At 43.8% G+C, this 15,675-nt stretch overlaps 1 protein-coding gene across 4 annotated transcripts in view; it reads right to left on the reverse strand.

Moving 5' to 3' along the window:
- Positions 1 to 15,675, reverse strand: part of PDGFA (platelet derived growth factor subunit A) — a 59,250-nt gene that overhangs the window by 33,857 nt on the left and 9,718 nt on the right. For all 4 annotated transcript variants that reach the window (XR_012724770.1, XM_075318059.1, XM_075318058.1 and 1 more), the window contains exon 3: positions 1,057 to 1,167. Coding sequence is in view for 3 of the 4 variants with exons in the window: in XM_075318059.1 (XP_075174174.1) it covers positions 1,057 to 1,167 (111 nt within the window). In the remaining variant the exon portion in view is untranslated. The remainder of the gene's footprint in view (positions 1 to 1,056; positions 1,168 to 15,675) is intronic.

Below are 15,675 nucleotides of genomic sequence, written 5' to 3' on the forward strand. Positions count from 1 at the left end.
AACTTGTCAAGGTCCACCTCTTGTTTATCCAGTCTGGACTTATTGCTCCAGCTACAATGTCATGCACATGGCAGTCCAGCACGCTCCCTCCTCTCACATTTCACTGTCAATGCTCAAATCTCTATAGAGAGCCTGGTGTGAGAGAGACAGCTCTCTGCTGAGTGTTATCAAATCTAAAAATTCTGATTCAAATCAGAACAGCTAATCTAAGTGATACATTGTTGGATTCAGAATCTCTTTGCCTACATCATGCTGCTCTCAGACGAGGAAGCCAAAACCTGCCGACAGATTCCCTTTAAATCTAGAACCACTAAAATAATATTTGTTGGTAGCTTTTTAGTAATCTATATTAAAGGGAATCTGTCAGGTGCAATATGCAGCCAAAACCATGAGCAGTTCTGGATGCATATTGCTAATCCCTGCATCTAGTAGCATAGATAAAGGGATCTTTAGAAAAAGTATTTCTAAAAATCCTTTACGATATGCTAATGAGGCCAGGGACTAGTCAAAGGGCATTAGTTTCTGAGCTAATGTCGCTCTCTTAGCATGTTAGTACGCCCACAGGGGTGTGTGAACATGCTATGCAATGCAATGCCCAGCTTCATCGTCGGCAGTGAGTGCATACCTGTGGCCGTTAGACCGCCTTAGACACCGGGCTTAAGGACAGTGCGCATGGGTCAGAATGCCTTGCACTACCAGTCACACGCACTATGAAGCCGGGTGTACGCGTCTGACTTCAGAGAGGTTTAGTGCGCATCACTGGAAGTGTGGTGACTTCTGATCATGAGCACGGACCCCAAAACCGGCGTCCGGGGCAGTGCAACGGATAAAGGTATATGCGTCACCGCCGATGACGCTGGGCATTGAATAGCATGTTAGCACACCCTTGTGGGCCTGCTAACATGCTAAGAGGGTGGAATAAGCACAGGAACCAACACCCTGGTTCGCGGTTCTGGGTGCATATTAAGATTTATACCAGATTTTATGAATAATAATATCTTGCGGGAGGGGGAATTAACAAGGCAATTTAAAAAACAAAATTTCAAAGTCTCTCACCAATGCTTCGCTTCCTGCGAATCGGCACAGACCTCTTCTCTTGAACATGTTTGTTGTGATGGAAGTTGTGCGTCTGCGTTTTTACGTTTCCTCCCGATAAATCAGAAGTTCCTAAAAAAAAAAAAAGAAATTGAAAAATTAAGACAAACTTGGGCAGTGTACAGTACATGCAGGTATATTAATTCCCATATCAAATACAAGCAAAATAAAAAGAAAATACAACAGCAAGTAACTTGTTGGCAGCACAGCCATATAGAAGAGAGGTAAATACAGTGGGTTCACACGTTCTAATCCGAAACCAGAAGTGGATTTAAAGAAAATGAGAAATTTTCATTTTTTTTTTGAGTAGAACTTTTTGTTCTTAGTTACTGAAAAATTGGCAAAATATTGCACTGAAGCACTTTTCAAAAACTTGTATGACGGTGCACCAGATATCCAGGAGCTATATTCATAAACACATTTTATCAGACCTACTACAATTTGAGGTAGTTGCATAATTGCCTCGACTACTGCAACCTCCTGCTCTCTGGCCTCACTTCCAACACTCGTGCACCCCTCCAATCTATCCTAAACTCTGCGGCCTGCTTAATCCACCTCTTACCTCGCTAGTCTCCAGCCTCGCCACTCTGCCAATCCCGTCAGTGGCTACCCATTGCCCAACGACTCCAGTTCAAAACACTAACCATGACCAACAAAGCCATCCACAACCTGTCTCCTCCCTACATCTGTGACCTAGTCTCCCAGTACCTACCCGCACGCAACCTCATATCCTCACAAGATCTCCTTCTCTACGCCTCTCTTATCTCCTCTTCCCACAATAGTGTACAAGATTTCTCCCGTGCATCCCCCATACTCTGGAATGCTCTACCTCAGCCCATCAGACTCTCCACTACCGTGGAAAGCTTCAAGAGGAACCTCAAGACCCACCTCTTCCGACAAGCCTACAACCTACAATATCCCTCAGTGCAGTAGACCACTGCGCAACCAGCTCTGTCCTCACCTATTGTACCATCACCCATTCCCTGTAGACTGTGAGCCCTCGCGGGCAGGGTCCTCTCTCCTCCTATACCAGTCTGTTTTATACTGTTAATGATTGTTGTACGTATACCCTCTTTCACTTGTAAAGCACCATGGAATAAATAACACTATTAATAATAATAATAACACTATTAATAATAATAATAATAATAATAATAATAATAATAATAATAATAATAATAATAATAATAATAATAATAATAATAATAATAATAATCAGGCCTATAAACAATGTGCTTGACTGCGAGCAACCACAATATGTTGTCTACACTGACAGCAACTTTATAACAATCAAGTTTCATGGAGGTCAATGTAAAGTGACAGTACTCCAGGGGTGGGCACATCATTATACCTGTACCAGCGCACAGGGGCCCAATTTTTATTATCTCCAAAGCAGGTGCAATTGTGCATTTTGATGAGTTATTGGACTGAAAAGGAGCCATATTACTGTTCTTCTACAGGGGCCTTTTTCAGTCTGTGTCCACCAATGCAGTACTCTGCACAAATGTCAGTTTATCCTGGAAGGTCAACCTAGAAATGTCAAAGATCCTACCACAGTCAACCTCAGCCAACTTTTTTTGTTACAGGCGTCACTCCGTCAACAAATAACAGGGTAGATAATTTCATACAAGTTCTACTGTGGGAAAAAGTTTTTTTTGTTTTTTGTTTTTTTTTTAAATTACCTCCTGCTCTTTAAAAAGGGGTTGTCCATGGTTAAGAAAACATGGCCATCTTCTCAAAAACAGCATGGATGCTTTGAAAGTTGTATTGTGGTAGGTCACAACATAACACAAAGTAACGAAGTAGTGGGTACAGATGGAGTGCGGCTTTGTTGCATTAAGAAGCAGTGGATTCTTCGCCGGCTTCAATCACACCAACCTCGTACATGAAAAGTAAGATCTTGTCCTGATAAATGGTTTTGAGGTAACCCCTGAAACATGTTCCCTATACATAAAAATGTGATTGAATCCTACAATACTCTGGTTCTTTGTGCAATAGTGTGGCGCCCCTGAGTCTTCCGTCGCCACAGGACATTGCACCCCATCCAGCGGTGTGATGCCCCATTCTGGGTGAGGAAAGGAGGTCCCCTGGTAAATCTACACAACACCCATTGTTAGGTACATACTGGGACCAGGGACAGTGGCAGTAACCCTCCCATGCTGCATGCTGGGAGGGGCCGTAAGACCCATCCCTGCTCCTATAGGGTACAGCTTAGCAACTGGGGAGGTGGGAGGAGCCACCAGAGAGCAGTCAGAGAAAGGAAGGTCAAATTAGTTTCAGTTTACCTCAGAGAGTGAGAGAGTGAGGAGACAGCATGTAGCTGTGAAAGAGAAAGGAGCTCTGTGAGCTCAGAGTATCCGCACAGAGAAAGCAACAGAAGAAGGAGAGAGAGTGGGGAAGGAGGAGGAGGTCTGCAGGAGGCAGGCAAGGAGGAGAGAAGGAAAGAGAGCTCCAAGTCAGTCAGGAGCTGAGAAGAAGAAAGACGCTTCCTGGTGAAGATCCTAGGACTCAGAGGGTCCAGGTGACACCAAGCAGAGAAAAGAAGGGATTCCAGGGCCACGGATAGCTGTAGAGCTGCGGTGGCCTGTTCCACAGGAACATCGGTGGAGGGATCAAGCTGCAACAGAGGACGGTCCCTAGAAACCGGAGGAGTGCAAAATCATCTCCAAACAGTAAAAACCGAGGCCCAGGGAAAGTTGTAAACTCCCCGGGCCACAGCCCACAGCAGAACCTCTAGAAAGGGGATAATCATCCGACAGGTGACGCCCCCAGCCCGGAGGCTGTAGTGGAGGCCGAGCAGGTTCATCCTAAAAGAGCTAGGCTTAGGAAGACAGCTGAAGACAGAGACACCTTAGAGAGAAGGGTACCGGTTTTTACTCCAAGAATCACCCAGAAACGGCGGAGGTCCCTGACAGTGGGTTCCAGTCGTCTGAGGGCACCAGTGTGCGCATACCAGGACGTGTGAGTAAAGAACTTGAAACTGCACCCTTGGAGTGGTCTCTGTTATTTTATCTGCTTAGCCTTCCATTACACCATAGAGACTCTCATGAGCACCAACAGTGTGCCCCGGGGCATTGCTCCACCTGTGGGGAGCAGTACCATCATTGCTGCCATATCATCACCCCGGAGGCCTGACACAGCAGCGGCGGCTTAATAGTCGCATACCACAGGTGGCGTCACGAACACAAACTTTATTCATTACCAAGTCATCAGCCATATTTAAACTGACACCCACCAGGGCCACGGAGCCGGGCCCCGCCACCACTGACGACCCCCGGACTAGTCTGGCCCGGCACCGGGTGTCTCATAGCCCTGGGGTGGGCGAGTCAATAACGCCACACAACATTTCTAATCCCGACTGTCTTCTATTACACGGACAGACAAACGATCAAGAATTCTGGTCACCATGACCATAATAAGGCCCTGTGCGCACACTGCGTTTTTACCCGCGGTTTTGCTGCAGAAATTTCTTGAGAAATGTTTGTAACCTTTCTGCAGAATTTCTTGAGAAAATTTCTTGAGAAAATGTGCATGTCACTTTTCCACAGGTACCCCCGGTATTTCACTGCATTCACTGTAATGTAATCGCGAAATACCGCGGGTATACCGCAGGCAGCAAATTATGTGCGGTATACCCCTGGTATAGCTGCGGTTTACCTGTGGTAATGTTCATCACTACTCTGCGTTTTGCAGGAAGTGATGTCATTATGACAGGAAGAGGAAGCGGAGCAGAGTAAACACACACATCACACTCCCTGGACGCCGCACAGAAGCACTTCCATGTGATCTCCGTCGGGTGCCCGTGCAGTCTGTGTCCCGCTCCAACCCCGCGGCTGCTTGCACAGCAGTATCAGCAGCTTCTCACCCTGCAGTCTTGACAGCCGCGGGGATGACGAGCGCTGCTGTCAGGAGGTGAGGTGAGATGAGATCATTACCTGCAGTGACTATCTCCTGCTCTCCTGATGTCACCGCTGTCACTGCCTTCTATGCCAGTCTCGCGGGCGGCTCGAGACTGTTACTAGCGGCTACATCACAGGCTCTCGCGATACTGCTGAGAACACGGCGGGCATAGAAGGCAGTGACGGCGCTGACATCAGCAGATAGTCACTGCAGGTAATTATCTCATCTAAACCTCCTGAAGTCAGCGCTAGTCATCCCCTGCAGTGACCTCGGCTGACCTATTGATGTTAGCTCAGGTCACTGCATTGCTCTCCCAGCCAATGTGGAATGTGCTGTTCTTCATTGATTGGGACAGTGACTATGGTATGGATCGTCATGGGACCCCCTTACTGGATTACACCGGACCCGGATTTAATTGTTCTTTTCAATAAATTGGTGAAATAGGGAATGTTTTGGGGAGTGTTTTTTCAAATAAAACTTTTTTTTCTTCAATTTTTTTTTTATTACTGACTGGGTTGCTGATGTCAGGTATCTGATAGACGTGTGACATCACTAACCCCAGGGCCTGATGCCAGGTGACATTACACATCTGGCACCAACCCCATATATTACCCAGTTTGCCACCACACCAGGGCACGGTATGAGTGGCAAAGCACCAGGATTGGCACATCCAATGGATGCACCACTTCTGGGGCGGCTGTAGCCTGCTATTTTTAGGCTGAGGAGTGTCCAATAACTGTGGACCTCCCTAGTCTGAGAATACCAGACCACAGCTGTCCGCTTTACCTTGGCTGGTGAGCCAGTTTGGAGGGGACCCCACGTTTTTTGTTTTAAATTATTTATTTAATGTAAAATAACAACGTGGGGTGCCCTCTGTTTTGTATTACCAGCCAAGGTAAAGCTGACAGCTGTGGTTTGCAGGCTGCAGCTGTCTGCTTTACCCTAGCTGGCTACAAAAGATAGGGGGACCTCACTTTTTTTTTTTTTTTTAATTATTTATTTACTTTTTGGCTAAATACAAGGCTAAGCACCCTTTAGTGCCACATGAAAGTCACTAGAGTGCCAGCTTAGAATATGCAGGGAGGTGGGACATTATATAGGTCTTTCTCATCCATCTATCCATTCATCTATCTATCTTTCCCTCTATCCATTATCTGTCTATCGATTATCTATTATCTATATTATTTATTGCAGTTACAGCATAAAAACTGCAGGGACCAACCCGCGGAAAAAAACGCGGCAAAAACGAATGCGTTTTTTCCCACGATTTTGGTGCGTTTTTTTACCGCAGGTGCGGTAATCTTCAACTTCCAGAAGTTTCTCAAGAAATTTTCTTGAGAAAAATCACTTTTCTAGTGCGCACAAAGCCTAACTCGGGAAGCCATCGCACGGCTAAGCTTGGATTGGCCAGCGGCTCTCCTGACCAAAGCCTCACAGCTGCATAGAAATATATTCTGTCATGCTCAGGTCAGGAGAGCTGCCGGCCAGTCCGAGTATTGGGTTGCACTTGTCAGAGCGTGGCCTTAGATGGATCTGTCGGCACAGAATTAATGTTCAGTGCAGGTACAAAAGTAAGAAAGTGTTTGGCCCCGCCATGATGCACCGAGCACCTATACTTTGTCAGCACAGAGTGACTGTAGAAATAGAGTCCCTTTAACTAGCGATGGTCGAACATTAACTATTCGTATTCAGATAACGCTTACCAAATACTATTCCAGTATTCGTCACAACATGAAAAATGCTCGGGTTCCTCATTGACTTGCATGAGGTTTGTTGTTTGTGATGAATACCAGAATACTACATTGGGATTTGTTACAAATAAGCCCAACACAAATAGTTACTATTCACCCATCACTACCTTTAGCACATCTTAGAGAGCCAACAAAAAGTTGTCAAGTCTTATCCGCAAAACAATCAAAAGTGAGAGAAGAAAGTGGGAGAGAGGGAAACAATGTATTGCTCCATCCCAGTTTAACAGTGTTGCAATATGCAACACCTTTTTTGATCTTAAAGGGAATCTATCACCAGGTTTTTGCCACCTAATCTGAGAGCAGCATCATGTAGGGGCAGAGATCCTGATTACAGCTATGTATCACTTACTGGGCTGCTTAGAGTAGTTTTGATAAAATCACTGTTTAATCAGAAGTAGATCATCATTACAAAACTACTTGTCCTGCTGCCAGGTAGTTAGCATATTCATGAGCTCTGTATAACTGCAGCAGAGAAAACATTCATTTGTATCAAAACGACAGCACACAGCTCTAAGTGACACATCACTGGAATCAGGAGCTCTGTCTCTACGTTATGTGCTCTCAGATGAGGGAGCAAAAACCTGGTGACAGATTCCCTTTATTAAATAGGTTAATAAGCCAAAAAAAAAATAACCCCATTGACAATCATTAGATGCAACCAGTGGCAAGGTCACATGTAATCGTAGCCTTATTTCTATGTTTGTAGCACGATTCCAAAAAAAATGGAAACAACCATTTTAATGTCACAATTTTTTTTTATTATTTGTTTATGAGCCTCATTATAATGTCTAGTAAACTTCCAGATCTATCACCATTTTTACTATTTTACATTCTTTGCTGCAGATAATACTGCAGGCAACGTTTGTCTCTGTCATTACCCTCCACATAAAAAGCTTTGATCCAGGGTTCATTGTTTCCATATTATACATATCTTATTCTGCTTTAGACGCTCTAGGAGGCGGAATGAGAGGGGGCGGGGGGAGCGGGGGGGGGGGGGGGTACGAGGTTGCCAACAGTTAATTTAGAATGCTTTTGTGGCAAGGGCCCAAATAGTTTCACTTAAATTTTTTATGCCCTGATGTACCGACAATGTTTAGAGAATGGATAAAATATACGACAATTAGTTCGGTCTTGTTCTGTAATGTATCTGAAAATGCAATTTGATCATTACCAACAAAATGGTAAAAATGGAGGCTCGCCAAATAATGTCACGACAAGAAAAAAAAAATAAAAATTAGGTGCTCCTACGTGGAGTGATTAGGTATTGGCATTCGTTTTATCATCTGCCAAAAGAGGCAATTACATTTTCAGAAGCCCAGAATGGAGTCACCTCGCATTGATCTATGGACCTATGTAGACAAAACATGTTTAAAGATCACAATAACTTACATAGACCAACAGAAAAACAGAAATAAATGCACATTATTTTCATATTAATCTAATCTAGGAATGGCAAAGCCTTTTTTTTTTTTATTTTGCGGGGGTGGGGAGCTGAAGATTCCACCTAGGTAGTGCGCACACTATGCGGTTATTTTTCTTGGGCTTGGTGCTCACGGTCGGGGTTCACAGCGTTTTGGACGCAGTGTGTTTTCGCTGCGTGTGAAACATTGCGTTGTACAGTACAATCACAGTGGATAGGATTTCTAGAAATTCCCTGCCCACTGTGCTTGTTTTTTCCGGCAGCGAAAAATGACCTGCGATGAGGCTTCCCGAGCATCAGCATGTCAATTGTTTGGGCCTGTCTCTGGGCCACAGAGACAGGCCCATGGGCACAGGCACCTGCGGCTCCTGTGGAGGAGACTTGCGGCCCTGCAGGTCAGGTCCTGCCACGTCCAGGATGCACCAGCTCCTGATCGTGTGCACGTACCCTACAGGTTTTAAGCAAAAAAAAACAGAAAGTCAATTGTTTCTGTGTTTTTTCCCCCCTATTTTTTTCCACTTTTCTGCAGTGTTTTTCCTGCCAAGAGATACATTTTTTGGTGCAGAAAATCTGCAACGTGGGAACATAACCTTAAATTGTTACTACAGTATCTGGGCCCGATAACCATTAGGCCGGCGTCACACGGGACAATCTATCGTGCGATCGCACCCGCTCCCATTGTTTGTGTGTCACGGGCAATTAGTTGTCCGTGGCGCACAAAGTCGTTAACCTCCTGTCACACGCACTTACCTCCCGGACGACAACGCTGTGGGCGGCGAACATACTCTTCCTGAAGGGGGAGGAACGTTCGGCGTCACAAAGCGGCCAGCCAATAGGTGCGGAGATGAGTGGGACATAACATCCCGCTCACCTTCCTTCCGCATTGCCGGCGGGACGCAGGTAAGCTGTGTTCGTCGTTCCCGAGTTGTCACAAGGAGCGATGTGTGCTGCCTCAAGAACGATGAACAACCGGAGCACAGAATGAGGACCGACATTTTGAAAATGAACGAGCAACGGTAAAGGTGAGGTTTTTTTTGCTCGTTCATAGTCGATCGTAGCTGTCACATGCTACGATATCTCAGACGATGTGTTCGTCGTTCCCGGGATGTCACATGGAGCAATGTGTGCTGCCTCAAAAACGATGAACAACCGGAGCACAGAATGAGGACCGACATTTTGAAAATGATCGAGCAACGGTAAAGGTGAGGTTTTTTTTGCTCGTTCATAGTCGTTCGTAGCTGTCACATGCTACGATATTTCTGACGATGCTGGATGTGCGTCACGGAATCCGTGACCCCGACGACATAACGACCGATATATCGTAGTGTGTGATGCCAGCCTAAATCTACAAATAAAAGGGCCAAGGCTCGGTTCCACTTGCGATTTTCATGGATGAGTGCAATCTGATAAAACATCAGATTGCACTCTCTCCAGTGTAAAGCGGGCTTTACACGCTACGATATCGTTAATGAATTATCGTCGGGGTCACGGTGTTTGTGACACACATCCGGCGTCATTAACGATTTCGCAGTGTGTGACACTTTTGAGCGACCTTAAACTATCGCAAAAGGGGTCAAAATAGTTTGCCGCGGAGAGGTCGTCCTGAAACAAAAAATCGTTTTCTGCTTATTAGCGATGTTGTTCCTCATTCTTGCAGCAGCACACATCGCTGTGTGTGACATCACAGGAGCGACGGACATCTCCTTACCTGCCTCCACCGGCAATGCGGAAGGAAGTGGGCGGGATGTTACGTCCCACTCATCTCCGCCCCTCTGCTTCTATTGGACGCCTGCCGTGTGACATCGCTGTGACGCCGAACAAACCCCCCACCCCCCTTAGAAAGGAGGCGGTTCGCCGGCCAGAGCGACGCCGCACGGCAGGTAAGTCAGTGTGTGTCTGTTAAGCGAGGTTGTGCGGCAGCTGCGATTTGCCCGTGTCGCACAACTGACGGGGGCGGGTACGATCGCTTGCAATCTCGTTAGCGAGATCGCAGCGTGTAAAGCCCGCTTTAATCAGGCAGTCTCCTGCTATTTTTTCCTCAGCTCAAAACGCGCTGAGGATCAAAAATCGCAGCATGCTGCGTATGGCTGCACAGATCGACCAGACTTGCTAATGCAAGTCTATGGGTGGGAGAAAAATATTACACACGGATGTCATACGGATGCTAGGGGAGAAGAGAAGAGAGAAAAAAAAACAAAACAAAAAAAAAAAAACACCAAACCCGTGCACCTCGCATGACACACGCAAGAGCATATACACAACACTTGTCCAACTTTTCGAAACAAGTATCGCAGTGATTATTTGTACGCTGCGGATTTATCATGGAATTTGTCGTGTTTTTTTCACGGATTAGTACAGGGAGCCCCCAGCCATTTCTATGGAATTTTAGAAGTCTTGTGCCCATGCTGCGGAAATAGTGTGGATTTCCCTGAGTTAAAATCTGCAGCATGTAAAATTATTCTTGCAGATTTACCTGCGGATTTTGCCAATGCAAGTGAATGTGGGGTCAAAAATCGGCAGCAAATCCGCAGGCCTGTGCCCACAGGGTGGTTTTCCTGCGTTTTTTGATGCATATTAGACATTACATCAAGAATTGTTTTTTTCCCCCTCAACCTGATCCTAGCTTTATTCATACACACAACGGTGTACAATGGTTACAATCCGCACCAACAACCCCATCAAATTCCGCACAAAAAAATAAATAAAAAAAATTGGAGGGCAGCATATGGCATCAAAAAGAAAGTTCCTGCGTCTCAGGCTCGGTACTGGTTATAAACACAAGTAGGCCGCAAAATAAACACTTATTGCCCATAGCAACCAAAGGTGCACTTTCACTTTTTAACCTACTCTTCAAATAATAATAGCTCCGGTGAATGGTTGCTATGGGCAACAAGGCCAGTTTTGATTTAACATATTGGCCCAGCTCTATCAGGTCCGGCGTTGTTCCCACGGGTCTTGAGGAGAGGTGTTGGAGTCAGACACTCCTAATCCATGTAGAGAAGTAGGGCTCTTCATGAATAAGGAGTGCCGGACGAGTGGCGTCCACTTCTGTATGTGCAGGTCACCACAAAGCCTAGCCCAATACCTTCTGGAGTAAGATTTGTGGGGGTTGCAAACGTCACCGCTCGTCATTATTTTGACGAGTCATGGTTGGTACACCCCTGTCCCATCCCAGCTCTGCCCACTATGTCAGTGCTGGGTAAAATGGCTTAACGCCAAATGGTACAAAATTTTAGCAGTCTTGAGTTGCACCAAAAATTGTGTGACTTTCTACGACAAAAACTGGCGTAAAATCTTTGATTATTTAGGCCTTGTGTCATGTTTATCAAAACGGTCACTCATAGCAACCAGTCACAGGGCAGCTTTCATTTCTTATTTGGCTCAGTTGACATGAAAGCTGACCTGTGATTGGTTGCTATAGACAACAATGACAGCTTTTCTGATCAGGTACATTTAATGGGCCCCATTTATCAAAGCCATTCAAAAATAAACTCAAAAAGGTGTTTGCACCGTTTTCTGGTGCAAAACTCAAATTTTCACAAATATATTGTGACTTATGGCGTTTTTACAACAATCCTGGTCAGCTTTGCCAAAATGAGTAGAGCATGGGTGGCCAGGGCACGGCGAAACCCATCTGTCTAATTCATTAAAACTTTAAAGACTTTAATACATTAAAATTTCCGAAGTAATGTACTCCAGTCACTGACCGGAGTAACATTTCTGGTGGAAACACACCAGAATTTGGTGCATCTTACACCAATTGTCCCAATCATTAAGACTGGCGTATACAACTACAGTCTTAATGGGGCACTGTGGAAGGGGGGAGGGGGGGGGGAATTGGGACAAGGCAGGGGGTGTTGTCATTTTTGATAAGCGAAGCCTATTAATTGTGCCTGTCTGATCATAAAACTAGGCCTTGGTACCCATAGCAATCACTGTGCTGCTTTTATTTTCATAGAGCCACATAAGACATGAAAGCTCCTGTCCCAGTTTTGCCCGAAAGAGGAACATTTTAGTAATTTTTATGCTGCTGAAAATAAAGTATTACCTATATAGGGACCCACCTCTATTAATGCTCATGTGAGTTCCAGGTGGTCAGTTCCTGTAATACATCTTTAAAAAAACAAAATACTTGCCAAAAATGCCGCCATCTAGTCATCAGAACTACCTTCAATGGCCAAGGGACTTGCATATCTGTCCGGCTTAGTTATTTTAGGTAGTCCTCACTTCTCGTGCAATTACGTTCTGTATATAGCACGTCCCAACCGAATCTCTTCCTGCCCCGCTGTCATTTTATTTTAGCAGCGGATAAAAATGTCACTTGCTTCCTCGGCTCCAGTTCAAATCGCGGCATGATAAGGCTTTAATGCCACATTGCACGTTATGACATAAGCTTTGGAAGGTCAGACCTCATGAAAACTATTCCAGGTTATATCCCGCCATTTGCTCCAGAATACAATGATATTTTTTATTGCCCATTCTATTTAGCATACAAGGTAGTGCTGACGTGGTCCTATAAGTAGCCATGCAATGCACTTTATATCATTTCTAGCTGCAAATTATTCACACGTTAGATTTGCATTTTGTTGCATTTTATTTTGCTCCACTAGGAGGCGACAGAGGGGAAATACCGTATCAGATATGCTGACAATTGCAGCTTGGGGCCTGCAGTGGTTAGTGGGAGCAACCATAACAATATCGCGAGGGGGGCGCATCATACTTTGTAAAATCTGTCACAACAGTGGTCCTAAAACAGCCAAATTACAATACGTTTGTTGGGATTTTTTGTTTTATTAATTACGTTTTTTTGGGTGCCTGAACCTAGCTGGTTGCAGGCGATTTATATACATACATTCACATACACACTGTAATATTATAATAAATTATATATATATATATATATATATATATATATATATATATATATATATATATATATATATATATATATATATATATATTTATTTATATTTTTTTTTTTTTTAACTCTGTATAAATTTACAGTTTTTGGTTGTTTTTTTGTTTTTAAAACAAAAAAAACAAAAAACCTGTAAATTTATACCGAGTAAAAAAAAAAATGAAAATTTATATATAATATATATATATATATATATATATATATATATATATATTAATAATAATATAATATTACAGTGTGTATGTGAATGTATGTATATATAAATATGTGTATGTGAATATATAAATATGTGTATGTGAATATGTATGTATACACACATACGTGTGATATACATCTATCTCAAACACCATCAAAAGGAATATTACATGCAGACAGGATCCGTCTTCATGAATGAATCAAGCATTGCCGTTGGAGATGGTAAACGTACCAAAGCAGATTACACAGGTTTCCTCCGGCTCCACATATCACAACCATGGTATAAGTCAGGCTCCATGTTAACACACTAGTCAGGTTGCCATATAGAAAAACCATGTTAAAATAATGAAATAGTAGTTAGGGGGGTGTCCACTTTATCAAATGTGTTGGGGGAAAATGATTATGTGGCACTTCCTTACAAGTATTATAGGTTTTCCTCCAGGTTAACTGTTTCAGAGAAGTCTTCCTCGCAAAACTTAACTGCATTTATGTTCTCAGAATGGCTACTAATCATGTCATGAGACGAGCCCGCAGCCTCTACCAATTAAATAACCTTCCCATGCATGGCGTTTAAGTTGGAGAAGGCTGAACACATGCTCCTCCAACAGTAGCTCGTCTATGAGGAAGGTAGCAAGACACAAAAAAAAAAAAGTTTTAGATGTAGAAACTTGGCCCTCAAAATAAATGTGAATAGTGGTCTTTTATTGACAAGAACTTGTAGGACCAGCACAACCGTTTCGGTCAAAGACCTTCATCAGTGTGCGTGCAGGGGGTCCTCAGAAGGTATAGAAACTTGGCAACTGGCGTAGTCAGGTATGATGCGTATTGCCACAGACAGCGGTGGACACTGTGTCATACCTGACTACGTCAGTTGCCAAGTTTCTATACCTTCTGAAGACCCCCTGCATGCACACTGATGAAGGTCTTTGACCGAAACATCTGTGCTTGTCCTACAGGTTCTTCTCAATAAGAGACCACTATTCACATTTATCTTGAGTGCCAAGTTTCTACATCTACTTGAGGTGGTTTTGGACCCTACTTGAGCACCACCCCAGAAATGCTGTGTGTATCAACTCACAAAAAAGAAGAACATGTAATACTTTGTAAGTGCCACAAAATCATGTCCCTCTCAGATCTGTTAAAGCGAATAACCACTACTTGGACAACCCCTTCTCCATCCCTATGTTTCCCCTTTAGTAAAATAACACACTCTCCTGCGGTGTTGTCGCCTTTCCGGTGGTGTCACCACTGGCTCTCCCGGGGCTCACATGACATTACGTCAAGTGATCCCTTTGGCCAGTCAGTGCCCACTTCACCGTCCAATCCTTTGGACATTTTTGACATCCAGAGGTATCTTTTCTTTGGATGTCTAATTTGTTTAAAGTAGAGGAGAGGGAGAACACTTTTTAGCCGCAGGGATTGCAGTACACAGTGTCCCATGACCCAAAAAATCCAGTGCTGACACCACAGGAGTTATTTTACTGGGAAGGAGGGGGTGGGGGGGGCTGTCCAAGTAGTAAAAAACTACTTGGTATATGCGGCACTTTTTGTTCTTTCGGGGGTCACAATGCAGGTGATGCTCTCAAATACTCTTAGCAAAACTAACGGCCACATACATGATGTTGAGGCTCGGGGATAGTTTAAAAAATATATATATATTATATATATATATCAGAAAAGCAGGCTATTTACAGCCAAATCATGTAATAACACCGCCATACAAGTGCCGACAGAAAGGTTGTGTATACACACCCTATATAATACCACCATATGGTGCACAAATCATATATAGTAATTAATAGACCCTAGAAAGCCTTCTTAAGACCACTCAGTACCTGAATACAAAAGTTTATAATGCGGTACTTGACCGTCACGTCATTATAGATATCATTGCAATCTTTAGCAACAAATGTGTCAAGCTACACGTGATTAGTTGTATGTATCTCCATGCCCTTTTAAAAGGCCAATTTTGTCACCAGCAAAACAATACTGGTTATTTTGCTACAACATTAGTGCGTAATCAACATGACGAGCGCAGAAAACAATGTTACTGATATTCTTATGGCCACAAATTCTTCCTTCCCCAACATGGGTTCCTTCCAAAGTCACTATAGTAGATGACGTGCCCCTTGAAGCAGTTTGAGACTAAATTTTTCAGAATCAAAATTGCATTGGATAGCAGGACGCAACAGCTATAGACCTAATCTCAGTTCAAACCGCATATTCTGTAACGCACATTGGATTTTTCAGTTTTGGCCTTTGTTAAGGGTAAGTTCACACATGGCATACTAGGTGCAGATTTTTCTTTAGCTATCTTCGCACATAAAATCTTCACAAAATCCACATGCACTCTTTCCATTGAAAAGGCAGCATCTGCACAAAATCGTAATGCTGTA

The sequence above is a fragment of the Anomaloglossus baeobatrachus genome, chromosome 7 (assembly GCF_048569485.1).
Source record: "Anomaloglossus baeobatrachus isolate aAnoBae1 chromosome 7, aAnoBae1.hap1, whole genome shotgun sequence".
Lineage (NCBI taxonomy): Eukaryota > Metazoa > Chordata > Amphibia > Anura > Aromobatidae > Anomaloglossus > Anomaloglossus baeobatrachus.